This window comes from Microcebus murinus, chromosome X, assembly GCF_040939455.1.
Source record: "Microcebus murinus isolate Inina chromosome X, M.murinus_Inina_mat1.0, whole genome shotgun sequence".
Classification (NCBI taxonomy): Eukaryota; Metazoa; Chordata; class Mammalia; order Primates; family Cheirogaleidae; genus Microcebus; species Microcebus murinus.
The window spans coordinates 74025663-74051922 of NC_134136.1; the positions used below are offsets into that span (position 1 = coordinate 74025663).

The following is a 26260-nucleotide window of genomic DNA, read 5'->3' on the forward strand; positions in this document are numbered from 1 at the left end:
TGGTATACATATACCACATTTTATTAATCCATTCTTTGATTGATGGGCACTTGGGCTGTTTCCACAGCCTTGCAATTATGAATTGTGCTGCTATAAACATTTGAGTGCAGGTGTCTTTTTTGTAGAGTGTCACTGGATCATTTGGGTAGATGCCCCGCAATGGGATTGCTGGATCAAATGGTAGATTCATTTGTATCGCTTTAAGGTATCTCCATATTGCTTTCCACAGAGGTTGAACTAGTTTGCAGTCCCACCAGCAGTGTAGGAGTGTTCTTCTCTCTCCGCAACCATGCCAGCATTTATTGTTTGGAGATTTTTTGATAAAGGCCATTCTCACTGGGGTTAAGTGATATCTCATTGTGGTTTTGATTTGCATTTCCCTGATGATTAGAGATGTTGAGCATTTTTTCATATGTTTGTTGGCCATGCTTCTGTCTTCTTTAGAAAAATTTCTGTTCAAGTCCTTTGCCCACTTTTTAATGGGGTTATTAGATTTTTTTCTCCCTGATTTTCGTGAGTTCTAAGTATATTCTAGTTATCAGTCCCTTATCCGATGCATAGGATGCAAAAATTTTCTCCCATTCTGTAGGTTGTCTGTTTACTTTCATGACTGTTTCTTTGGCAGTGCAGAAACTTTGTAGTTTGATCATGTCCCATTTATTTATTTTTGTTGCTGGTGTAATTGCCTTTGGGGACTTCTTCATAAACTCTTTGCCTAGGCCGATGTCTAGGAGAGTGTTTCCAACTTTTTCCTCTAGAGTTCTAATAGTTTCATACCTTAGGTTTAAGTCTGTTATCCAGCGTGAGTTGGTTTTTGTGAGAGGTGAAAGGTGTGGGTCCTGTTTTAGCCTTCTACAGGTGGCTATCCAATTTTCCCAGCACCATTTATTGAAGAGGGATTCTTTTCCCCAGCGTATGTTTTTGTCTGCTTTATCAAAGATTAGATCGCTATATGAGGATGGTTTTATATCAGGATTCTCACATCTGTTCCACTGGTCAATGTTCCTATTTTTGTTCCAATACCATATTGTTTTAATTACTATAGCTTTGTAGTATAGTTTGATATCTGGCATGTTAATGCCTCCCACTTTGTTTTTGTTGCCTAGAATTGCTCTTGATATTCGGGGTCTTCTTTGGTTCCATACAAAGCGTAAAATTATTTTTTCTATATCTGTGAAGAATGCTGATGGGATTTTAATAGGTATTGCATTGAATCTGTAGATCAGTTTGGGTAGTATAGACATTTTGATGATATTGAGTCTGCTGATCCACGAGCATGGAATGGATTTCCATCTGTTTACATCCTCTGCTATTTCTTTCCACAGTGTTTCATAGTTCTCCCTGTAGAGGTCTTTTACGTCCTTGGTTAAGTATATTCCTAGGTACTTTAATTTCTTTGTTGCTATTGTGAATGGAATTGAGTCTTTGATTTGGTTCTCAATTAGATTGTTGTTGGTGTATATTTATGCCTCTGATTTCTGTGTATTGATTTTGTATCCTGAGACTTTACTAAATTCATTGATCAGTTCCACGAGTTTCTTGGTTGAATCTTTTGGGTTTTCTAGATACAATATCATATCATCAGAAAACAGTGAAAGTTTGATCTCTTCTGCCCCTATTTCGATAGCTTTAATTCCACTTTCCTGTCTGATTGCTGTAACCAGGACTGCTAGCACTTTGTTGAACAGAAGTGGAGATAGTGGGCAGCCTTGTATGGTTCCAGGTCAAAGTAGGAATGCTTTCTATTTTTCCCCATCAGGTATTAGTTGGGTATGCGTCTGTCATATATGGCTTGTATCATTTTTAGGTATGTCCCTTCTATGACTATTTTATTAAGTGTTCGTATCATGAAACGGTGATGAATTTTGTCAAAAGCTTTTTCTGCATCTATTGAAAGAATCATGTGGTCTCTTTTTTTTGCTTCTGTTTATGTGGTGAATTGCATTTATAAATTTACGTATGTTGAAACTTCCCTGCATCTTTGGGATGAAGCCCACTTGGTCGTGATGGATTATTTTTTTTTTTTTTTGATAAGTGTCTGGATTCGGTTCACTAAGATTTTGTTGAAAATATTTGCATGTATATTCATTAGGGATATTGGTCTGTAGTTTTCCTTTTTTGTTCCATCTTTTCCTGGTTTTGATATCAGAGTAATATTCGCTTTATAAAAGGTGTCGGGGAGGTTTCATTTCTTTTTGATGTTATGGAATAGTTTCTGCAAGATAGGTACTAGTTCATCTTTGTTAGTGTGGTAAAATTCGGGTGTGAAACCATTTGGACCAGGAATTTCTTTTTAGGGATATTTTTAATTGCTGTTTCTATTTCAGCTCTTGAGATTGGTCTGTACAGGGAATCTATTTCTTCCTGCTTGAGCCTAGGGAGGCTGTGTCTTTCTAGAAATTTTCCCATTTTCTCCACTTTTTCCCGTTTGTATACATAAAGATTTTTGTAGTATTCATAAATTATATCTTGTATCTCTCTGGGATCAGTTGTGATATCTCCTATTTTGTTCCTGATGGAGCTTACTGGAGATTTCTCTTTTCTGCTTTTCATTAGCCTAGCAAGTTGCATGTCAATTTTGTTTAATTTTTCAAAGAACCAAGTTTTTTTTTATTAATCTCCTGAAAAGCTTCCCTGTTTTCCATTTCGTTTAGTTCTGATTTGATCTTGTTAATTTCACTTCTTCTGCTGGGTTTTAGGCTGGTCTGTTTTTCTTTTTCCATATCTTTGAGTCGTTTCATTAGATTGTCTATTTGTGAACTTTTTGACTTTTGGTTATAGGCATTTATCGAGATAAACTTTCCTCTCAGAATTGCTTTAGCTGTGTCCTAGAGGATTTGATAACTTGTCTCTTTATTGTTATTTTGTTTATAGAATTTTTTTACTTCCATCTTGATTTCTTCATTTATGAAGTAATCATTTAGTAGGAGGATGTTTAATTTCCACGTTTTTATGTAGAAATGTGAGTTTCTGTTACGGTTGATTTCTACTTTTTTTCCACTGTGATCAGAGAAGGTACATAGTATGATTTCTATTTTTTTTAAATTTCTTGAGATTTACTTTGTGTTCTAGGATATAGTCAATCTTAGAAAATGTCCCAAGAGTTGATGAGAAGAACGTATATTCAGTGAATTTTAGGTAGAATGTCCTGTAAATGTCAGTCAGACGCAATTGTTCTAGAGTTTTGTTTTAGTCCATTATTTCTATATTAGCTTCTGTTTGTCGGATCTGTCTTGTGCCGTCAGTTGGGTGTTGAAATCTCCAGTGATTATGGAGTTTCTATTAATCCATTTGCTTAGATCCAGTAAGATTTGCTTTATGAAACTGGGTGCACCTAAGTTGGGTGCATATATATTTAAAATTTTTATCTCTTCTTGTTAACTGTGCCCTTCACCATTATATAATGACCCTCTTAGTCTTTCACAACTTTTGTTTGTTTAAAAACTAAATCATGTGTAATTAGAACTGCCACACCAGCCTTCTTTTGGCTTCCACTGCCTGGAATACTGATCTCTACCCTTTTATTTTTAGTCTATATGCATCCTTGCAGAATAGACGTGTTTCCTGAAGACAGCATATACTTTGCCTGTATTATCTTATCCATTCATCCAGCCTATGTCTCTTGAGTGGAGAGTTTAAGTTGTTCACATTTATTGAGAGAACCCATAGGTAAGGTAGATTAGTGTTCATTCTGTGGGGTTGGATGTTGTTGCTTTGATTTTTCTCTTGAGCCATTGTAATATCTGGCCTTTAATCTTTGTTTTTTGGTTGTTTTTATATTCGTGAGTTTTTATTATGGTATTCCGTGCGTAACACTGTTTTGATTACTTCTTGTAGGGCTGGTCTTGTCTTGGTGAATTCTCTGAGACTTTGCTTATCTGGGAATGTCTTTATTTCTCCATCATATACGAAGCTTAGTTTTGCAGGGAATAAGATTCTATGCTGGGCATTGTTTTGTTTCAGAAGAGTGAGAATGGGGCCCTAGTCTCTCCTTGCTTGTAAAGTCTCATTAGAGAAGTCTGGTGTTATTTGAATTGGCTTTCCCTTGTATGTTACTTGCTTCTTTCATCTTACAGCCCTTAGAAGGGCCTCTTTAGTTGATATTTTGGTCAGTCTGATGACTGCATGTCGTGATGTCTTCCTGTTTGCATTGAATCACCCATGGGTCCTTTAAACTTCTTGAACTTATATTTTGAGATTTTTAGGGAATCCTTGGAAATTTTCCTCGATTATATGTTCAAGTATCTTGTGCAATCCTTGACTGTTGTCCTCTTCCACTTCTGGTACTCCTATGATCCTCACATTAGGTTTCTTCACATAATCCCATATCTCTTAGGCTTTGCTCTTTTCTCTTGTTTCTCTGCTCTATGTCTGTGACTGATTTATTTTATCGGTGGGTGTTATCTTCAGTCTCTGTGATTCCTTATTGTGTTTGATCTACCCTGTTCCTGAGACTTTCCACTGTATTTTGTAGTTCCCTGAATTGATTCTTCATTTCCAGGAGTTCGGTTAAACTTTTCTTCATTGTGTCTATTTCATTAGTTAACTTCTTTTACAGATCCTGGAGGCTTTTTGTGGTTTCTTTTTGTTGATTAATGAGTTGTTCTTGCAGGTCGGTGAGTGTTCTTATGATCCACATTAGATATCCCTCGTCTGTCATGTTGGTTGCCTTATTTTGGTTGGTGTCTGTTTCTAGGGGGCTGGTGCCCCTCTTTGGGTGTGTATTTTCTGTTTCATTCTTAATATTTCCGGAGTTCCTTCACTGATTTCTCCCATGCCGATCAGTTGTTGTTTCTTTCCTTTAGGTTTTCATTTGGGTATTCACATGCCTTGTTTAGTTTCTGAGCTGGTCGGTGGTTTCTGTGGGTGAGATTTGACCACTCCCTGTATAATGAGTCAGTAGGTGCCCTGAAAAGGGTGTGTAGGATGCCCTCCCTGTCAGTAGGTGGCGCTTGCTTGGAGGGACAGTCTAAGCTGTTGTTTTTGTGTCCTGTTATCAGCTCTTGTTCCTGTAGAGCGGCCTTCAGTGCCTCTGGTGGTGGGTGGGGCCTCAGCCCTCTCCCCATCAGTGAGGGCTGGTTTAGGAGAGAGTCTGGGCTGAGCTGGGTTGGGTAAGCCTGCCCTCAGGCACCAGCAGTGTCATTAGCAGTGGTCAATGTTTTGTTGTCTGCTTACAGGAAAAGGTGTCAGGGAGGGGCTGGAATGGCCCCACTCAGTCAGAGAGTCTGCGTGTGGGGGTGGGGCTGTCTGAGTCCCACAGTGTGGAGCAGGCTTGGCTTCTTTCCACTGTCCCCAACTCCACAGCTACTCCTGGGCCTCTGCCAGCATGCTAGACCACACGCCAACAGATCTCACCTGCCTGTCATGCCGTCCGGGAGGTTCTCTGTGCAGGAACGCCACCTGGGCTGGGCTCATGACCTCCTTTTGAGGGGAGGGTTGCCCTCTAGGATGCTGATCTGCCCCTGAAGGCAAAACACCTCAGTAGGCTGTTCATGTATAACCCTCTGTGCCCCGGGCAATGCGAGACCTAGGTTCCTGGGATGTGCTCTGCACGTCTGACCTCTGGGCCCCAGACTTCTAACTGTATCCCCACCAGGGAGAGGAGTGCCAGTCCCAATTCACCCATAGCGAGCCTAAGCTGGGTCTATGTCTCTCAGCCTCAGAGTCTGCCCCGTTTGCCTGGGATCACCATGCCAGCAGCACCTGGGAGGGCTGGTAGGTAGGGAGCTCACAGTCTGAGTTCTCCTTAGTCAGCTGTAGGGCCCCAAAAGGGAATGTTCCATTCCCTGTAGGTGCCTCTGGCTGGTAGTTGTATTGTCTCTCTGGTCAGCCGCGGGTAGGGTGAGGAAGGGGAGAATGAGGCAATATGGCGCCTGCCTCTCGGCTCAGGTCTGTGCACATGGAGGTGCCCTGCGTGGTTTGTGAGTCGGGTGTGGCGACTGCTACTGGCTTACCACTCACTGGCGGTGGCCATCGCTGGGCTGGTGTCCACAGGTCTCTCCACCTGCTAGGGAGCCCACCAGCAGTCCCAGATGCAGGGGAGGGGAAAGGTGACCGATCCACCTACCTTTCCCTCTGGTCTCTGGGCTGCTCAGGCGGTCTCAGCTTCCAGTTGTCCTCTGGACCTCCTCCTGTGGAGTCTCCCATTGTCTCAGGTACTCCTTCTTCAGACCCTCATCTGATGTAGGCTAGTCGTCTTGCTTCTTTCTTCTAATTTCTGCTAGAATCTGTCTTTTCTGCAGAGACACTCTGTCTGGCACTGTTTCTCATCCGCCATCTGATTGTCATCTGGGGCCACAGGAGCACTGGGCCTCCCTTTGCTACCCACGTGATCCAGTGCAACCCAATGACCCAACACCTGTAGCCGTGTCAGTGCCATGGCTGCCGCTGAAAAGATACAAGGGGCATGCAGCGAGATCTTGAGAATACACTAGACACGTCCCTCTTGCTGGCTGGAGCGCTAGCGGGGCCACATGCCTACCCCCCTACTGACCTCATGTTGTCATTATTATCTACTTTAACATATTTTTGAAATCCCAACATTTTTTTCTGACATGAATATGTTTAAAAATTCCCAAATGTATATTTTAACAACATCTTTTTATAACTTACTTCTAGTTGAGTGCATCTGGCCAGAAAATACAATCTGGGTAACACTGAATTCTTTAAAATTTGTTGAAGAGGTTGATAGCCTAATATGTGGTTAACTTTTTCAAATGTTTCACATATGCTTAAATAGACTGTTATTTTTTTTTTAAGTTGGGGTATAGGAGTAAGCTTGTTAATTTTCTTGCTTGAATCATTATAAATCATTTGTACTTGTGATTACTAATATATTTGGATTTTCTTTCCATTTTATTTTAATTTCTATTGCATCATCTTACAATTTTTCCTTGATTGCTTTCCTGTCTTTTTGGCCATTGTTTGATTTGGTGTTTTATTTCTCTTGTTTCACTTTTTCTCCCTGTCTACTGCTTCAGAAAATATACAATATATGTCTACAAATGGTTATAGTTGTAGTTTTTAACATACCCTACTTAATTTGAGGTCTAAAGTTAGTCATTACCTTTACTATCTTTATGGACAATACAATATAAGGACTGTAAATAGTTTAACTTTGTTCATTACTCATCCTGATTTGCTGCATTAAAATAATAATAAAAACTCTGAGACACAGTTTTAAGCTGAGTTGATTGCTGAGCAAGGCATAGAAAATCTGATTCAATATAGAGGGGTTGGCTCTGGGATGAGATATTCTGATTAATTTTCCAAGAACATCTCCATGGCAGTTCAAGCACTGGGGATTTACATCTAGCCATAAAGAGGGGAGAGAAGCCTTTATAAATACTATCTGCCAGAACAAAGTCAAGGGCATAGCCTAGAAAGACAAAGGCAAAATCTAATAGTCCTAGAGGCTCCTGGGGAAATAGTTCAGCTGGATTCAGCCAGTTTCCAGAAAGGGAGCATGGTACTTGGCTGATGTCAGCATTCCCAGCTGCCAAGCTGTTCCCAGGGCCCCATGTTAAATATACAGAATTTGGTTTGGGGTATGCATATTACATTGCCTTGTTTCTGGGCTTGGTGTATTTCTTAATGGATTGGTATATTTCTTGATGACGGTGTATTTCTTGATGTATTTCTTGTTGATTAGAGAAAGTAGGTGTTCCCTAGTCTCCCTTTGGCCAACCTACAACCTACAATTATGTAACACAGGAGGGGTGAGATTTCTCTGTGTCTTGTAGTACGCTTGGTTGCTATCTAGCCTGCTGGCCAAAGTAAGCAGCTCTCTGTAGGAACTTTGGACATGGTGCAAACAGAACATCTATACTCCATCTAGTGTGGAATAATGAGCATTTGGGGGAATTGCATGCTGTCTGCTAATTGTCTATTTTTTTCCCCATAAACTCTGTTATTTCTGCACCAAGTGATGATAATGGTGTATATATGTGAATGTCTTGCATGACAAAAGGCAAAAAACATAATTTCTTAAAACAAAGTGTTTAGATGGAACAAATCTTTATCTTGTTAGTTAAGAACTGGCTGGTTGTAGAGGAGCTCAGACACAAACCCATTGATGAGCCCTAAATCCTTTTGTTGGCTCTAGTTACTTGTTTGCTCTTTGGCTATTTTTCAGCTGATTCTGACTAGTAAGCCCTTGTTCTGATTTTTTTTTTCTAAGACCTAACTGTTGGCCATTTTACAACCTCCAGGCTCAAGGTCATACAGAAATCAAGTCCATTTTTACATGCTAATGGTTCAGAGAAAATTTCCTTTTCTAACAACTTTTTAAATTTTAAAAATATTTTAGTTCCACCATTTGTATATTCCCTCAAATAGGACATTATTGTTTTATGCCAACAATTTTTGTTTAATTTCATCCACATGGTTAACATTTTCTGTGATCACCATTCTTTTGCCTCTTAGACTTAAATTCTTAAATCATATTACTTTATTCTAGAAGTACATCTTTTAGACATTTCTTCAATGAATCTTTTGATGATAAACTTAGTTAATTGAAAATCCTTGCAGGATTTTTTCTGGGATGGTGATATAACTCAAGTGGGTGAGAAGCAAATCTTTCCAATATTGAGTCTTCTAAACTATACTATCCTATCTTCATTCCTGACATGTATTTGTACCTTTTCTCTTTTACTCAATATGTCTTTCCAGAGGTTATTCATTTTAGTAATTAAAAAAATAATCTTCTGTTTTGATCCTCTATATTTTAAGTTTGTTCTCTCTTTCCATAATATCTGCTACTTTATTATATCTCTTCTATTCTCATTGGGTTTATTTGACTGTTGTTTTTCTAATTTCCTGAGGTGCACATTTAGATCATATCACTGATTTTCAGCCTTTTGTATCTAATATAAGCATGTAAACCTCTAAGATTCCCTCTGATTACTGATCCAGCTGTATTCCACATGTTCTGATGTGTCTGATTTGTATTCTTATTTAAGATAAAATATGATTGGGGGCGGAGCAAGATGGCAGACGAATAACACCGCCAGACAGAGGGTCTCTGCAGAAAAGACAGATTCTAGCAGAAACTAGAGGAAAGAAGCAAGAAGACGAGCATACAGCGGACAAGGGCCGGAAGGAGGGGTACCTGAGACCCCGGGAGACTCCACGAGAGGAGGCTGCGGAGGAGAACTGGAGGCTGAGACCACTGGAGCAGCCCGGAGACCAGCGGCAAGGGTAGGTGGATTTGCTGTTTCCCCTCCCCTGCATTCGGGACTGCTGGTGGGCTCCTCAGCGGGTGGAGAGACCTGAGGACACCAGCCCAGAGACTGCCGATGCCTGCCAACAGTGAGCCTGTAGCAGACGTGGCACCAGGTTCCCAACTTCCTCCGGGCACCTCCATGTGCACGGAACCGAGCCGCGCGGCAGGAGCCATATTGCCTCCTCCTCCCCTCCGCTGACCATACCCGCGGCTGCCCAGAGAGACAATACAGCCACCAGCCGGAGGCACCTCCAGGGAATGGGACCTTCCCGTTTGGGACCCCGCCCGCCCTCCCAGGTGCTGCTGGCACCGTGTTCCCAGGAAAACGGTGCCGACTCAGAGGATGAGAGACATAGACCCAGCTTGGGCTCCCCGTGGGTGAATAAGGACCGGAAATCCTCTCCCTGGTGGGAATACAGTTTGAACTCTGGGACTCAGAGGTCGGACCTGCAGACCAGATCCCCTGCACCTAGGGCTAGCATTGCCCGGGGCACAGAAGGGTTATACGTGAACAGCCTACTGAGGTCTGTGTGCCTCCAGGGGCGGATCGGTGTCCTAGAGGGCAACTCTCCTCCCAGGAGGAGGCCGTGCGCCCAACCCAGGTGGCGTTCCTGTGCAGGGAACCTCCCCGCCGGCAACACAGTCCAGAGAGGCCTGGTGGCTTGTGGTCTGGCCTGCTGGCAGAGGCCCAGGAGTAGCTGCGGAGTTGGGGAGGGTGGAAAGAAGCGAGGCCCGCTCCAGACTGCGGGTCTCAGACAGCCCCACCCCCACACACAGACTTTCTGGCTGAGCGGGACCATTCCAGCCCCTCCCTGACAGCTTTCCCTGGACGCAGAGTACAGAACTTTGACCCCTGCTAACCGCTGAGGGCAGGCTTACCCAACCCAGGTCTGCCCAAAAGGAGAGCTGATAACAGGACTCAAAATCAACACCATAGCCTGTTCCTCCAAGCAAACGCCACCTACTGACAGGGACGGCACCTTGCACAGCCTTTCCACGGCACCCACGGACTCAATATACAGGGAGTGGTCCAATTTCACCCACAGGCACCACCTAACGCCTCAGAAACTAAACAAGGTGTGAGAATACCCAAACAATAACCTAAGGAAAGAAACAACAACTGATCGACATGGGAAGAAATCAGCGAAAGAACTCAGGAAATATGAAGAACCAAACGGAAAACACACCCCCAAAGAGGAACGCCAGCCCCCTAGAAACGGACACCAACCAAAATCAGGCAACCAATATGACAGAAGAGGAATTTCGTACGTGGAACATAAGAACACTCACCCAGCTGCAACAACAACTCAATAACCAACACCAAGTAACCAAAAAAGTCTCCAGGATATGAGAAAAGAAATAGACACATTGAAGAAAAGTGTAACCGAACTCCTGGAAATGAAGAATCAATTCAAGGAACTACAAAATACAGTGGAAAGTCTCAAGAACAGGGTAGATGAAACAGAAGAAAGAATCTCAGAGCTTGAAGATAACACCCTCCAATTAAATAAATCAGTCACAGAAATAGAGCAGAGAAACAAGAGAAAAGAGCAAAGCCTACAAGAGCTGTGGGATTATGTGAAGAAACCTAATGTGAGGGTCATAGGGTTACAAGAAGGGGAAGAAGACAACACTCAAGGGTTGGACAAGCTGTTTGAAGATATAATAGAGGAAAATTTCCCAGGCCTTGCTCAAAATCTTGATATACAAGTTCAAGAAGCTCAGAGGACCCCTGGGAGATTCAACGCAAACAGGAAGACGTCAGGACATGCAGTCATCAGATTGACCAAAGTATCAACTAAAGAGGCCCTTCTAAGAGCTGTAAGACAAAAGAAGCAAGTAACATACAAGGTAAAGCCAATTCGAATAACATCAGACTTCTCTAATGAGACTTTACAAGCAAGGAGAGACTGGGGCCCCATTCTCACTCTTTTGAAACAAAACAATGCCCAGCCTAGAATATTATTCCCTGCAAAACTAAGCTTCGTATATGAAGGAGAAATAAAAACATTCTCAGACAAGCAAAGGCTCAGAGAATTCACCAAGACAAAACCAGCTCTACAAGAAGTACTTAAAACAGCGTTACACACGGAACATCATAATAATAACCCACGAATATAAAAACAACCAAAACCCAAAGATATTAAAGGCCAGATATTACAATGGCTCAAGACAGATATCATAGCAACAACATCCAACCCAACGGAATGATCAGTAATCTACCTTACCTATCAGTTCTCTCATTAAATGTGAATGGCTTAAACTCTCCAATCAAGAGTCATAGGCTGGCTGAATGGATAAGAAAATACAGGCCAAGTATATGCTGTCTTCAGGAAACACATCTAACCTGCAAGGATGCATATAGACTAAAAATAAAAGGGTGGAGATCAATATTCCAAGCAAATAGAAGCCAAAAGAAGGCTGGTCTGGCAGTTCTAATTTCAGACGATTTAGTTTTTAAACCAACAAAAGTAGTAAAAGACAAAGAGGGTCATTATATAATGGTGAAGGGCACGGTCCAACAAGAAGAGATAACAATTTTGAATATATATGCACCCAACTTAGGTGCACCCAGATTCATAAAGCAAACCTTACTGGAGCTAAGCAAATGGATTAATAGCAACTCCATAATCGCCGGAGATTTCAACACCCCACTGACGGCACGAGACATATCCTCCAAACAGAAAATTAATAAAGAAATAATGGACTTAAACAAAACTCTAGAACAATTGGGTCTGACAGACATCTACAGAACATTCTACCAAAAATCCACTGAATATACGTTCTTCTCTTCAGCTCACGGGACATTCTCTAAGATTGACCATATCCTAGGACACAAAGAAAATCTCAAGAAATTTAAAAAAATAGAAATCATACCATGTACCTTCTCAGATCACACGGGAATAAAACTAGAAATCAACCCTAACAGAAACTCACATTTCTACACAAAAACGTGGAAATTAAACAACCAACTACTAAATGATGACTTCATAAATGAAGAATCAAGACGGAAATAAAAAAGTTCTATGAAGAAAACGACAATGGAGAGACAAGTTATCAACTCCTCTGGGACACAGGAAAGCAGTTCTGAGAGGACAGTTTATCTCCATAAATGCCTATAACCAAAAGACAAGAAGATCACAAATAGACAATCTAATGAAACGACTCAAAGAGCTGGAAAAAGAAGAACAGACCAACCCCAAACCCAGCAGAAGAAGTGAAATCAACAAGATCAAATCAGAACTAAACGAAATTGAAAACAGGAAAGCTATTCAGGAGATTCATAAAACAAAAAGTTGGTTCTTTGGAAAATTAAACAAAATTGACACACCATTGGCTGAGCTAACGAAAAGCAGAAAAGAGAAATCTGTAATAAGCTCCATCAGGAATAAAAAAGGAGATATCACAACTGATCCCAAAGAGATACAAGATACAATTTATGAATACTACAAAAGTCTTTATGCACACAAACTGGAAAATGTGGAGGAAATGGACAAATTTCTAGAAACACACAGCCTCCCTAGGCTCAACCAGGAAGAAATAGATTCCCTGAACAGACCAATCTCAACAGCTGAAATAGAAACAGCAATTAAAAATCTCCCTAAAAAGAAAAGTCCCGGTCCAGGTGGCTTCACACCCGAATTTTACCACACTTACAAAGAAGAACTAGTACCTATCTTGCAGAAACTATTCCACAACATCGAGAAGAACGGAAACCTCCCCGACACCTTTTATGAAGCGAATATTACTCTGATACCAAAACCAGGAAAGGATGCAAGAAAAAAAGAAAACTACAGACCAATATCCCTAATGAATATAGATGCAAAACTGTTCAACAAAATCTTAGCTAACCGAATCCAGACACTTATCAAAAAAATAATCCACCACGACCAAGTGGGCTTCCTCCCAGGGATGCAGGGATGGTTCAACATACGTAAATCTATAAATGCAATTCACCATATCAACAGAAGCAAAAACAAAGACCACATGATTCTTTCAATAGATGCAGAAAAAGCTTTTGACAAAATTCAACACCCTTTCATGATATGAACACTTAAGAAAATAGGCATAGAAGGGACATACCTAAAAATGATACAAACCATATATGACAGACACATAGCCAACATCATACTGAATGGGGAAAAATTGAAATCATTCCCACTTAGAACTGGAACCAGACAAGGCTACCCACTATCTCCACTTCTGTTCAACATAGTGCTGGAAGTCTTGGCTACAGCAATCAGACAGGAAAATGGAATCAAAGGTATCCAAATAGGGGCAGAAGAGATCAAACTTTCATTGTTTGCTGATGATATGATATTGTATCTAGAAAACCCCAAGGATTCAACCAAGAAACTCCTGGAAGTGATCAATGAATTTAGTAAAGTCTCAGGATACATAATCAATACACAGAAATCAGAGGCATTCATATACTTCAACAACAATCTAATTGAGAACCAAATCAAAGACTCAATTCCCTTCACATTAGCAACAAGGAAATTAAAGTACCTAGGAATTTACTTAACCAAGGACCTAAAAGACCTCTACAGTGAGAACTATGAAACAATGAGGAAGGAAATAGCAGAGGATGTAAATAGATGGAAATCCATACCATGCTCGTGGATCGGCAGACTCAATATCATCAAAATGTCTATACTACCCAAACTGATCTACAGATTCAATGCAATACCTATTAAAATCCTATCAGGATTCTTCACAGATATAGAAAAATAATTTTACGCTTCGTATGGAACCAAAGAAAACCCCGAATATCAAGCGCAATTCTAGGCAACAAAAACAAAGTGGGAGGCATTAATATGCCAGATATCAAACTATAGTACAAAGCTGTAGTAATTAAAACAATATGGTATTGGCACAAAAACAGGAATATTGACCAGTGGAACAAATGTGAGAATCCTGATATAAAACCATCCTCATATAGCCATCTCATCTTTGACAAAGCAGACAAAAACATACGCTGGGGAAAAGAATCCCTCTTCAATAAATGGTGCTGGGAAAACTGGATAGCCACCTGTAGAAGGCTAAAACAGGACCCACACCTTTCACCTCTCACAAAAACCAACTCACGCTGGATAACAGACTTAAACCTAAGATATGAAACTATTAGAACTCTAGAGGAAAATGTTGGAAACACTCTCCTAGACATTGGCCTGGGCAAAGAGTTTATGAAGAAGTCCCCAAAGGCAATCACAGCAGCAACAAAAATAAACAAATGGGACATGATCAAACTACAAAGCTTCTGCACAGCCAAAGAAATAGTCATGAAAGTAAACAGACAACCTACAGAATGGGAGAAAATTTTTGCATCCTATGCATCCGATAAGGGACTGATAACTAGAATATACTTAGAACTCACGAAAATTAGGAAGAAAAAAACAAATAACCCCATTAAAAGTGGGCAAAGGACTTGAACAGAAATTTTTCTAAAGAAGACAGAAGCATGGCCAACAAACATATGAAGAAATGCTCAACATCTCTAATCATCAGGGAAATGCAAATCAAAACCACAATGAGATATCACTTAACCCCAGTGAGAATGGCCTTTATCAAAAAATCTCCAAACAATAAATGCTGGCATGGTTGCGGAGAGAGAAGAACACTCCTACACTGCTGGTGGGACTGCAAACTAGTTCAACCTCTGTGGAAAGCAATATGGAGATACCTTAAAGCGATACAAGTGAATCTACCATTTGATCCAGCAATCCCATTGCTGGGCATCTACCCAAATGATCCAGTGACACTCTACAAAAAAGACACCTGCACTCGAATGTTTATAGCAGCACAATTCATAATTGCAAGGCTGTGGAAACAGCCCAAGTGCCCATCAATCAAAGAATGGATTAATAAAATGTGGTATATGTATACCATGGAGTACTATTCAGCTCTAAGAAACAATGGTGATATAGCACATCTTATATTTTCCTGGTTAGAGCTGGAACCCATACTACTAAGTGAAGTATCCCAAGAATGGAAAAACAAGCACCAGATATATTCTCCAGCAAACTGGTATTAACTGAGTAGCACCTAAGTGGACACATAGGTGCTACAGTAATAGGGTATTGGGGAGGTGGGAGGGGGGAGGAGGGTGTGTATATACATACATAGTGAGTGAGGTGTGCATCATCTGGGGGATGGTCATGATGGAGACTCAGACTTTTGGGGGGAGGGGGGAAATGGGCATTTATTGAAACCTTATAATCTGTACCCCCATAATATGCCAAAATAAAAATAATTAAAAAAAAAGATAAAATATGATCTAAGTGAATGCGGTTATTATTCCTTTTTGTCAATTAGTTATTTAGATATATACTACTTACATTTTCAGAAATATGGGAATTTTATTCTTATTTTTTTATTAATTTCTAGTGTAATTTCAATTTTTAGAGAATATAGATCTCTATGTTTTCATTCTCTATAAATTATTTTTTATTTCATCATATTATGGAGGTACAAATATTGTTAGGGTTACAAATATTGCCCCTGCCCCCCTCCCTCCCCCCAATGTGTTTAATCCCCAGGTGGTGTGCATCACACACGTTATAGAAGCATACACCCCTTTCCTCCTCCCCTCTCCTGCCTGCCCACCACCCGATAAAAAGTTTTGTCTTGTTGTGTTTTTTCTTGACATTTTGGTTATATTGTATATCTTTGCCTCTCCCTAAGAAGGGTTAGAGTTATGCCCTTCCCCTCTAAAATGCTTGCCACATCCCTAACTTTGGGTCCCACCCCCCGAATCCCTGGTGAGCTTTGCCACCATTTGAAAACCATAGTTTTAGTCAATCAGTACCAATTTGATGGTGAGAAGATGTAGAGCCCATTTTTCATGTCTTGTGTCCCCTCACTTTGGATAACGGGCTTAAGCTTAATCCAGGATAGCATAAATGGTGCTAGCTCACCATCATTACTTAGGATTGAGTAATATTCCATTGTGAGCATATACCACATTTTAATTATCCACTGATGAATTGATGGGCTCTGGGGTTGTTTCCATGACCGTGCAATAGTGAATTGTGCTGCTATAAACATTCGGGTGCAGATGTCTTTATAATAGAATGTCTTATGCTCTTTTGGGTAGATGCCCAACAATGTTCTTGCAGGGTTGAATGGTATTTCTATCTCTAACTGTTTGAGGTATCTCCAAATTCTTTTCCACAAAGGTTGCACTAATTTGCATTCCCACCAGCAGTGTAGGAGTGTTCCTGTCTCTCCACATCCTCGCCAGCATTTGTTGTTTTAGGATTTCTTGATACAGGCCATTCTTACTGGAGTTAGGTGGTATCTGATTGTGGTTTTGATTTGCATTTATCTAATAATTAGAGAAGTTGAGCATTTCTTTATATGTTTGCATGCCATTATTCTGTCTTCTTTGGAGAAGTTTCTTTTCATTTTTGTCTCCCATTTCTTGATGGCATTGTTTGATTTTTTCTTGTTAATGCTTTTAAGTTCTAGATAGATTCTTGTTATTAGACCTTTATCAGAGGTGTAGAGAGCAAATATTTTCTCCCACTCTGTGGGTTGTCTAGTTGCTCTGATGATGGTTTCCTTGGCTGTGCAGAAAGTTTTTAATTTGATCAGATCCCATTTGTTTATTTTTGATGCTGCAGTGATTGCCTTGAGGGTCTTCCTCAAAAATTCTTTACCTAGGCCAATGTCTGATAGGATTTTCCCAACATCTTCTTCTAGGATTCTTAAGGTTTCATGCCTTAAGTTTAAGTCTGTTATCCATCTCAATTGAATTTTTGTGAGAGGTGAGAGGTAGGGATCCTGATTTGCTCTTCTGCATGTAGCTAGCCTGTTTTCCCAGCACCATTTATTGAAGAGAGATTCTTTTCCCCAATGTATATTTTTGTCAGCTTTATCAAGGATTAGATTACCATATACTGATGGTTTCATCTCTGGTATCTCAGATCTATTCCAGATATCTATGCTTCTGTTCTCTATAAATTTGTTGAGATTTACTTTAAGGCTCAATATATATTTAACTTATATTTATAATTTTGTTTTGATCTTAGTCTCTTTTATTTAACATTAATATCATCAGGTTTGTTTTGGTTGGAATTTACTCTATATCATACCCAAATATCAAATTCTGTCCATTTTCATTCAACATTTCTTTTTTCTCATATATGTATATTTAAAATACATACAGTAACATGATTTTTGTTGTATAGTTTTATGAATTTTGACAAATGTATATAGTCTTGTAACCACTACCACATTCATGATAGAAAACAGTTTCATCACACCCTAATATTCCCTCATGCTGCTTTTTAATAAGTAACCCATCTCTACATTCCAAGAGCACTAATCTTTTTTACATATCTATAATTTTATATTTTCTAGAAAGTCATATATTAGTAAATGTAATCATACATTATATATCATTTTGAATGTGGGATCTTTCACTTATCATAATCCATTTGATATGCATCTGTATGGTTGCGTGTATTAATAGATTATTTCCGTTTATTTCTGAGTAATATTCATTGTAAGAATATACCACAGTTCTCTTATCTAGTCACCTATTGTTAAATATTTGGTTTGTTTACAGTTTTTTTTTTTTTTTTTTTGAGACAGAGTCTCGCTTTGTTGCCCAGGCTAGAGTGAGTGCCATGGCGTCAGCCTAGCTCATAGCAACCTCAAACTCCTGGCTCAAGCAATCCTCCTGCCTCAGCCTCCCGAGTAGCTGGGACTACAGGCATTCGCCACCATGCCTGGCTAATTTTTTGTATATATATTAGTTGGCCAATTAATTTCTTTCTATTTTATAGTAGAGACGGGGTCTCGCTCTTGCTCAGGCTGGTTTCGAACTCCTGACCTCGAGCAATCCGCCCGCCTCAGCCTCCCAGAGAGCTAGGATTACAGGCGTGAGCCACCGCGCCCGGCCTGTTTACAGTTTTTGATAATTATATATAAATCTACCATAATCTTTTACTTATGGTTTTGAGTGACCCTAAATTTTCATTATTTTGTGCAATGTCTAGTTTGAGATTGTTTTTTTATCTGGTAAGTATATGTTTAACTTCATAAGAAACTGCCAAAGTCTTTCTAAAGTGGTTGCACAATTATGCATTTTCATTCACAATGTAGAAGTTCATAAGATTTTATGCATTCTTCTCATCATTTGGCATCTACAATTTTTTTTAGAAAAGTGAATTTTTAAAATTTTATAATGATTTTCTATTTATAGGAAAGTTGCATACATGGTACAAAGAGTTTTTATAAACCTCATATTCAGATTCCTCTATTGTTAAAATCTTACATTATCATGGTACATATGTCAAAAGTAAGAAACTGATATTAGTACATTTCTATTAACTAACTTTATTTGGATTTCACTAGTTTGTACGTTTCTGTGTTCTTTCTATTCCAGGATCCAGTGCAAGGCATTGATATAGAATATAAAAAATTGTACACCTATCAAAGACACTTACCATGAATGAAGCTTGGACAACTAGAAGTTGCACTGGGTGAGTCAGTGAGTAAGTGGTGAGAGAATGTGAAGTCTTAGGACATTATTGCACACTACTGTAGATTTGCAAACACTACAGCTATTCAAATTATTAAATGGCCATACATTTCTGTGGTTGCAGCTTTCTGAAATTTTTTTGTCTTGGTTTTAAAAAGTACTGGGCTATACTGAAAACACCTGTGAATTATGTATGATAATATTTGGGAGAGCTATATCTAAATATAACGTGAATATAGTTTTAACTACAATGCACTGCATTTCAACCGAGTATGTGTGTTTTATGAATTGGTCCTTAGTAGCCATGATTGGATCATAGAAATAATTTTACATATCACTTCTGGTCTGGGGTTATAAAATGGCATGGTTTCACTAGTGATTCTTGTTATATATTTAATTACATTTTCTGACAACATAAGCTAGTTTTGTGGATTTAAGGTGGTTTAAAATTTAGGTAATGGATATACACATATATCAAATTACCTCTAAAATTGGTGGTTTGGGCATCATCCTGAGATAAAGGAATCTCTTAGCGGAATCACTGAAGGCAATATTTTAATTAGAAACCCCACTGAAATAGTATGTGGGCCGGGCGCTGTGGCTCACGCCTGTAATCCTAGCTCTTGGGAGGCCGAGGCGGGCGGATTGCTCAAGGTCAGGAGTTCAAAACCAGCCTGAGCGAGACCCCGTCTCTACTATAAAATAGAAAGAAATTAATTGGCCAACTGATGTATATAAAAAATTAGCCGGGCATGGTGGCGCATGCCTGTAGTCCCAGCTACTCGGGAGGCTGAGGCAGGAGGATCGCTTGAGCCCAGGAGTTTGAGGTTGCTGTGAGCTAGGCTGACGCCACGGCACTCACTCTAGCCTGGACAACAAAGTGAGACTCTGTCTCAAAAAAAAAAAAAAAAAAAAAAAAAAAAAAAAAAAATAGTATGTGGACTTTCATATACTAGGTACCTTAAACCTTTTAATTTCTGGGATTCTTCTCTAAATTTAAATGGGGGAGGTCAGTGGTTGTTGGAATATATTTGTCTTTTTCAACAGTGGATGCTGTGTTATGATTGTATTGACAAAGAATATTATCCAGACTAGCATGTTTTGAGACAATTCTAATTTCAGAGTACTAAATGTCAATTTTGAATATGGCATATTAAAATTAGGGAAATAATGTAGTAAATCAAATAACATAAAAGGGGACATATGCATATCTCAGAAAGAGACTTAAATTTTTATTTAAAGTGTTCATATTAGAATAAAAACCACTTAGTAAAGTTAAATTAGAACTCAGTACATCAACATGTAGCTCTCTTGTCAGTAAAATGATCTAAGCTGTCTCCATTCTGTTTTGTAGTCCTTAAAACAAAGCTAATGTACACTTTAGCCAGGTAATATAAAACTTGAAGAAAAAAGTGTCCAGGTGAAAAAGTGAAAAACATGAGAAAATACAGAAACAAGCCCCTTTTTAAATAGGGGAATAAAAAATTGTGAAAGACAAATGTAATTGGTGGGAAAATGTTGCATCATATTTACCTGAATGAAAATACTGTGATGATATAGGGAATTCCATTAGGTTAAGTAAAAGTTTATACACTATATTTGTATATTATGTAAAATAAACAGAAATGTAAAAGGTATCCTCATATGTTTATACATTTGGAAATATTTTTTGAATTAATATATAGAAATAAAAGGATAAACAAGCAAAGACTGAATGTGGTTTATGAGGTAAAGAAATAAAACTAATGAAAACTGAAAAAAAAAAGAAATATACTGAATTAGTGAGACTAGGTGAATATAACTTGGTAAAAAAAAAGTCTCAATCTTGGTTACCAAGATTTATGAAGATACAGGCAACATAAACAGGAAGATACTGCATAGATTTTGCATTGTGGGGACCCAGAAAGTGAGGTAAAAACCTTTGTGGAAAAATCAGTAGGAATCTGAATAAGTAGAGCAGAGGTCTTAGTTTAAAAAGAGACTATGAATACTACTCTTGGTTACTTTGTTTCCTGGGATTCTTCCTCATGCTGTACCATTATAATCTTATTATAAGCTCATTTATGTAATTCAATTTAAAATTGTCCAGCATTTATATGTGTTCATTTTCAGGAGTAGGAGGAAGACTTTTTACATAAGGCTTTTCTGCCATATTATTGAGGGTTTTTTAATTTAAAAGTTTGTGAAAGGTTTTTTGTTTTTTTTTTTAAATAAGCTAAATGGGAAAATACAATGATATATGTTGTAATAGAAGTGGAGAATCTAATGTCCCATGAGTTTTTGATATATCTCATGCTCATAATTTGAAGTTATGTCTTCTGTAAAATTAGGTTATTTTGCATGTGTTTCTTCCTTAACAGTAATTGTGTTATATCATTTTGGTGACTGTGCAATTTCCACAGAGGATATGGTACCTACATGGCATAGTTTAGTCTTTGTAAAATTTTATTAGCATTATAATGGAAAAATCACATGCTAATAAAGTAAAAAGTATTTAGTGATAGTGTCACAAAATGCAGTAGCTTGGTCTTCCCAAGAGAAAGAAGCACCATAGAATTCGGGAAGACATTGTATTAATTATATGGGTGGAAAGGATTCAGTTTTGTAAGCCGAAGAATATTTTTTCCTACCTTCTATTTTGTTACTTTTCTCTCTTATGTGAATGTGAGCTATGTTAACCTATTCCCTTTATTTGTTGGGATAATTATGGGCAGGCAACTATGAAATAAGAGGCTGAAGAGTTCACTGTTTAGAGGGGCTTTTACAAAAAGGCTTGGTTTTCTAAGCCTGCTACTGCAATAGCCAATAGCCCTTTCTTTTTTTTTTTTTTTTTTTAATTGAAAGTGCTTTATAAACCAACATTTGTATGAATGCCCTAAAATACCGTGTTCAGAAAAATAGACAAAGTACATGAGCAATTTATTAAAAACTGAGAAATACAAAAACAGGGATAATTGTTAATTATTCATGGAAAAAAACCTATTTTCTTTGATACTTTACCCTAATTAACCTTTTTTTTTTTTCCATTTCAGGTTTCTCAAACCACTTCTTATGAACTGGTGAATATTCAAGAAACAACTAAATTTGAAGCCTGTACAAAAGCTTAGCCTTATAACAATACATGTGCCATAATATGCAAACTTCTACTTTTGTCAGTACTTAACATCTACCTCTCTGAATTTTCATGAACTTCTATTTCACAAGGGTAATTGTTTTATATACACTGGTGGCTGCATACAATAAAATACTTAGCATAAAAGTGTTTTACTTCCTTATTGGCTTAAATACACTTATGTATTAGTCTATTTGAACACCTGAACAGGTTGGTTTTTGAGTTTGTTCCACTAACTCTTCTCATGTGACTTTACTGCCATACATTTGCAGGACTGCTAGGGAATTAAAGATAAGTTGTAAACTTTTACTCTTTTAAGGTCAAGAGGAGACTGTTAAGTTCTATAGTTTCTATCTGTGAGTCATTTACAGGGTTAACTTTGTTTTAATAAATATTTCAAACTCCTTTGGATAGGGGCATTACCAGTTACCCCTAAAAGTCAGTTATTTCCTAATACATGGCTCTCCTAACAAAGATGGTAGTAGAGAAAAGACTGCAATTAAGAATTCCATTGGAAGATACAAGAAAAACTTCAGAACTTGAGACAATGCCTGAATTGAAGCACTATGTAGTGAGGTACAGAGGAGCCAAAAAAACCCACCAGGAACTAAATATTAGCTTCAGTAATTTGCAACTTTTTTCAAGTCCTGGTAATACATTTTGCTTAAAATTTTTTTTACCCTTCTGAAAGGATTAAGGGAATATTAAAACATCCCAGAAACCTGGCCTCCAATTTAAGACTATGTGCCAGGCACTAGGTATCTAAGATTAATCTGGTATAAAGGGTTACCTGGTATTTACCAAGCATTTTATTTCTCTCCAGCCCACATGGTCTATGAAAATGCAAATGGAAAAGTTAATCTGAATCTTGATTCCAACTTAAATTATTCACAATTACCAAAATATAACAGAATTAAGTTTTAGGAAACCTAAACTGTCACCTAAATGACTTTTATTTATATTTGCTACATAAACATACCAACATTTGGCAATTTGTCCAGACATGAAAGGTTTATGAAATCAGTAAATTTTGAAAAGGCTGCTCTGTTAAAAATAATTTAGAAAGTTCTGTTCAGCAAAATCTAATACTATTCCCTCAGCACTTTATAAATGGAATTTTCTTCTACTTGTATCCATTTCCCGGGGCTTATGGACCCATTCATACTCTCCGTACTTAGAATCAAAGGTTCCTTTCTGAAGAGATCTTAATTTTAAGGTAAATCGTGGTCCAAGTTCCTGAATTCCCACTTTCTTTTCACTCTTGAATATGTATCTATGAAATCTAAAGAAGATATAATCTCGCTGATTATGGAATGTGGCAACCTGCCTTCCAATAAATTGAGGATTATGAGGAAAGAGAGATGCAACCATACGTCCAATTGAGTGACCCAGCCGTGTTGTAAAATTATTCAGAATTACTTCAGGTATGTGTTCTGTGGGGTCCTTACCTCTTCTCTTAATTTCTTTACGAAGACGAACACTGCTCATTTTAAAATGAGCGGTTGGACCATTTGGCAAGTGACTCAAAATAAGTCCATTGGGAGTTTTACGATCTTCATTAATAACAATCAGGTCTGTGAAATCTCTTGAGATGCACTGTGGAATAATTTTTTTCAGAGCCAGTCCTCTTCTGTAATAAACATGTGAGTTTGGTATAACTGTGGAGAGCTGTTCACAGAGTCTTACTGTTCTCCCATGAGGCCTATCTGATGTTGTGATGAGAATCTTGGGAGAAGTCTGCCTGTTGAAGTAAGAAGCAAATTCATCTGTAGCTTCATCATAAGCAACCTCTTCATCATTAGGGTCTACTATGGTTTCATCATACACTCGTTGGTTATCAATGGTCTTGGGTATAGGCTTTGGTGGAGCCTTATCACCAAGAGCCTCTCTCTCTTTTTTAAGTCTTTTCTTGGCTGCCAACTTTTCCTTCCTCTGCTGCTGTTTCCATCGCGTGAACATTAAGTGTCGCCGCTGTTTGTTCTTAATCTCCGAAATGCTGAAGCCTGGGGGAAAGGCAGCCATTTTCGGGGGTTGGACCCCGCTTTCTGTCGTCTCATGCTCAGCCACTGCAGCTTCCTGAAGTTCTCCGCTAGCGGCTTTCGGTTTCAGGCTTTTCTTCCCGCTGCCGCCGATCTTCTCCCCGGACTTCGCCATGGTGTTGGCTCCTTGCGTCTCGCCAATAGCCCTTTCTGACTGTTTTGCTGTTATTAAAGGTAGGTGAGTTTACCCAAAATTTGGTACAATATGGAATTGGACAAGTGTCTTGACTGATTTCATAGGACAGGTGAAACTGAAAAGAGAGGTTGTATTATTCAGATTAGACTGTGACTAATTGCTCACAATTGTCACTTGCTTAACCATTGACTTAACCAAACTTTAGTCAGGCTTCTCTTTGCCACACAGGACCCTGAACTTTCACTTTCCCCTGCTTAAGCAAGCACTAAGATACAGGAATCCTCCTTTAAGGCTCATTCCAGTAATGGGCTGATTGGAGAAAATTTTTTTTGGCCAAGTATTCAGATTTTGCCACTTTTCACCCATGCAACTTGCTTCCCTTCCCCACAAAGTTCCTGCTAGCCCTTTACCCCTCCCTAGAGGAGAAAAGCCTTTTGCAGTTTGATTTTGAGGTACTTGGACATACTGAGGTCAGATTGCTCTCTGTATAGCAATAGTCTTTTTGAATACAGTCTCTCCTTTACTTAAATCCAGATTTGTTATTTGACAGCTGTTACAAACAACCGCTAAATCTCAATGGCTTAATACAGAAAGGTTATTTTTTTCTCACATGTAATAGTCTAATGATCTATTTCATGTAGTCTTTTGAGGACATAGATGCTTTCAATCTATTTGTTTCAATGGTTTTTGGGCTTTGAAGTCCTTCAATGGATTATTTATATTTGGCCAAGAGATAAGGAAAGAGAATATGGAGGATTACAAAAGAAGTTTTATTGGTCAGGCCTACAAGTGACACATTGCATATATATACACATATTCAATTGGCCACAACTTAACCTCCTAACTGAAAAAGCCCCAAGAAAAGTTGTCCAGAAGCAGTTTTAACTAGAAGAAGAGACCATGGTTATTACTGAGGACTAGGATTTTCTGTCATATTTTATGTCTCTTTCAAACTAAAGATGACTTTAATAGTCTAAAATGGTAAATGAAATCCAAAAAATAATAATAATGGAAGATAAAATATAAAATATTAGGGTTCTAAAATTTAGCTACACAGTGTCAGATCAAAAGGCAGTTACAATAAAGAGGATTTTAATTTGGTAGAACTCTGTAGTGTAGCCATCTGCCCCAGGACTTTTCCGTTTGGGGAGAGTTTTAATTACTGCTTCAATTTCTGAGCTTGAGATTGGTCTATTCAGGAATTCTGTTACCTCCTGGGTCAACTTAGGGAAGTTGTATGAATCCAGGAATTTGTCCATTTCATCTTCATTCTGTAGTTTTGGGTCATATAGTTTTTAATAGTAGTCTAATATAATGTTCTGTATTTATGTGGTATCTGTTGTGATCTCTCCTTTTTCATTTCTTATTGAGTTTATTAGAGTCCTTTCCCTTTGAGTCCTTGTCAATCTAGCAAGAGGATCATCAATTTTGTTTATCTCTTCGAAAAACCAGCTTCTGGTTTTGCTGATCTTTAGTATAGTTTTCTTGTTCTCCCTTTCATTAAGTTCTGCTTTGATCTTCGTTATTTCTTTTCTTCTACTATGATTGGGCATTATTTGCTCTTCTTTATCCAATTCTTTGAGCCTATTAATTAGGTTGTTAGTATCTAATCTTTCTGTTTTTTTGGATGTGACCATTGATTGCTATTAGTTTTCCTCTCAGGTAAGCTTTTGCTGTATCCCACAGGTTTTGGTAACACGTACCACCGTTATCATTTTGTTCAAAGAAACTCTTGATTTCCCTCTGAATTTCTTCCTTGACCCAATAATTTTTCAATAAGAGATTGTTTAGTTTCCATGATTTTATGAGGTGTTGAATGATACTATTGGAGTTGAACTATAATTTTATACTACTATGGTCAGAAAAGATACCACATATAATTTCTATTTTCTTGAATATTTTGAGATCTGATTTGCAGCCTAGGATGTGATAAATTTTGGAGAAGGATCCATGGGCTTCTGAGAAGAATGTAAATTCAACTTTATTTGGATGGAATACTCTATAGAGATCTGTCAAACCTTTTTGATCAAGGATATGTTCAGGTCCATTATTTATTTGCTTATTTTCTCTTTGGATGATCTATCCAGATCATTCAGTGGAGTGTTGAAGTTTCCTGCTACTATGGCAGTGTTGTGTAACATGGTGTTTAGATTAGACAAGATTTGCTTTATGTAATTGGGTGCTCCTGTATTGGGTGCATAGATATTAAGAATTGTTAAATCTTCTTGTTGGGTCTTCCCTTTCACCATTATAAAATGGC

General features: G+C 38.4%; 1 protein-coding gene across 1 annotated transcript; it reads right to left on the reverse strand.

Annotated features, from left to right (window-relative positions):
- Positions 1 to 21526: 21526 nt before the first annotated feature.
- LOC105867592 (ribosome production factor 1) lies at positions 21527 to 24000 on the reverse strand. Its single transcript, XM_012757808.3, has one exon. The coding sequence runs from the start codon at positions 23977 to 23979 to the stop codon at positions 22930 to 22932; it is 1050 nt and encodes a 349-aa protein (XP_012613262.2). The 5' UTR covers positions 23980 to 24000; the 3' UTR covers positions 21527 to 22929.
- Positions 24001 to 26260: the final 2260 nt, after the last annotated feature.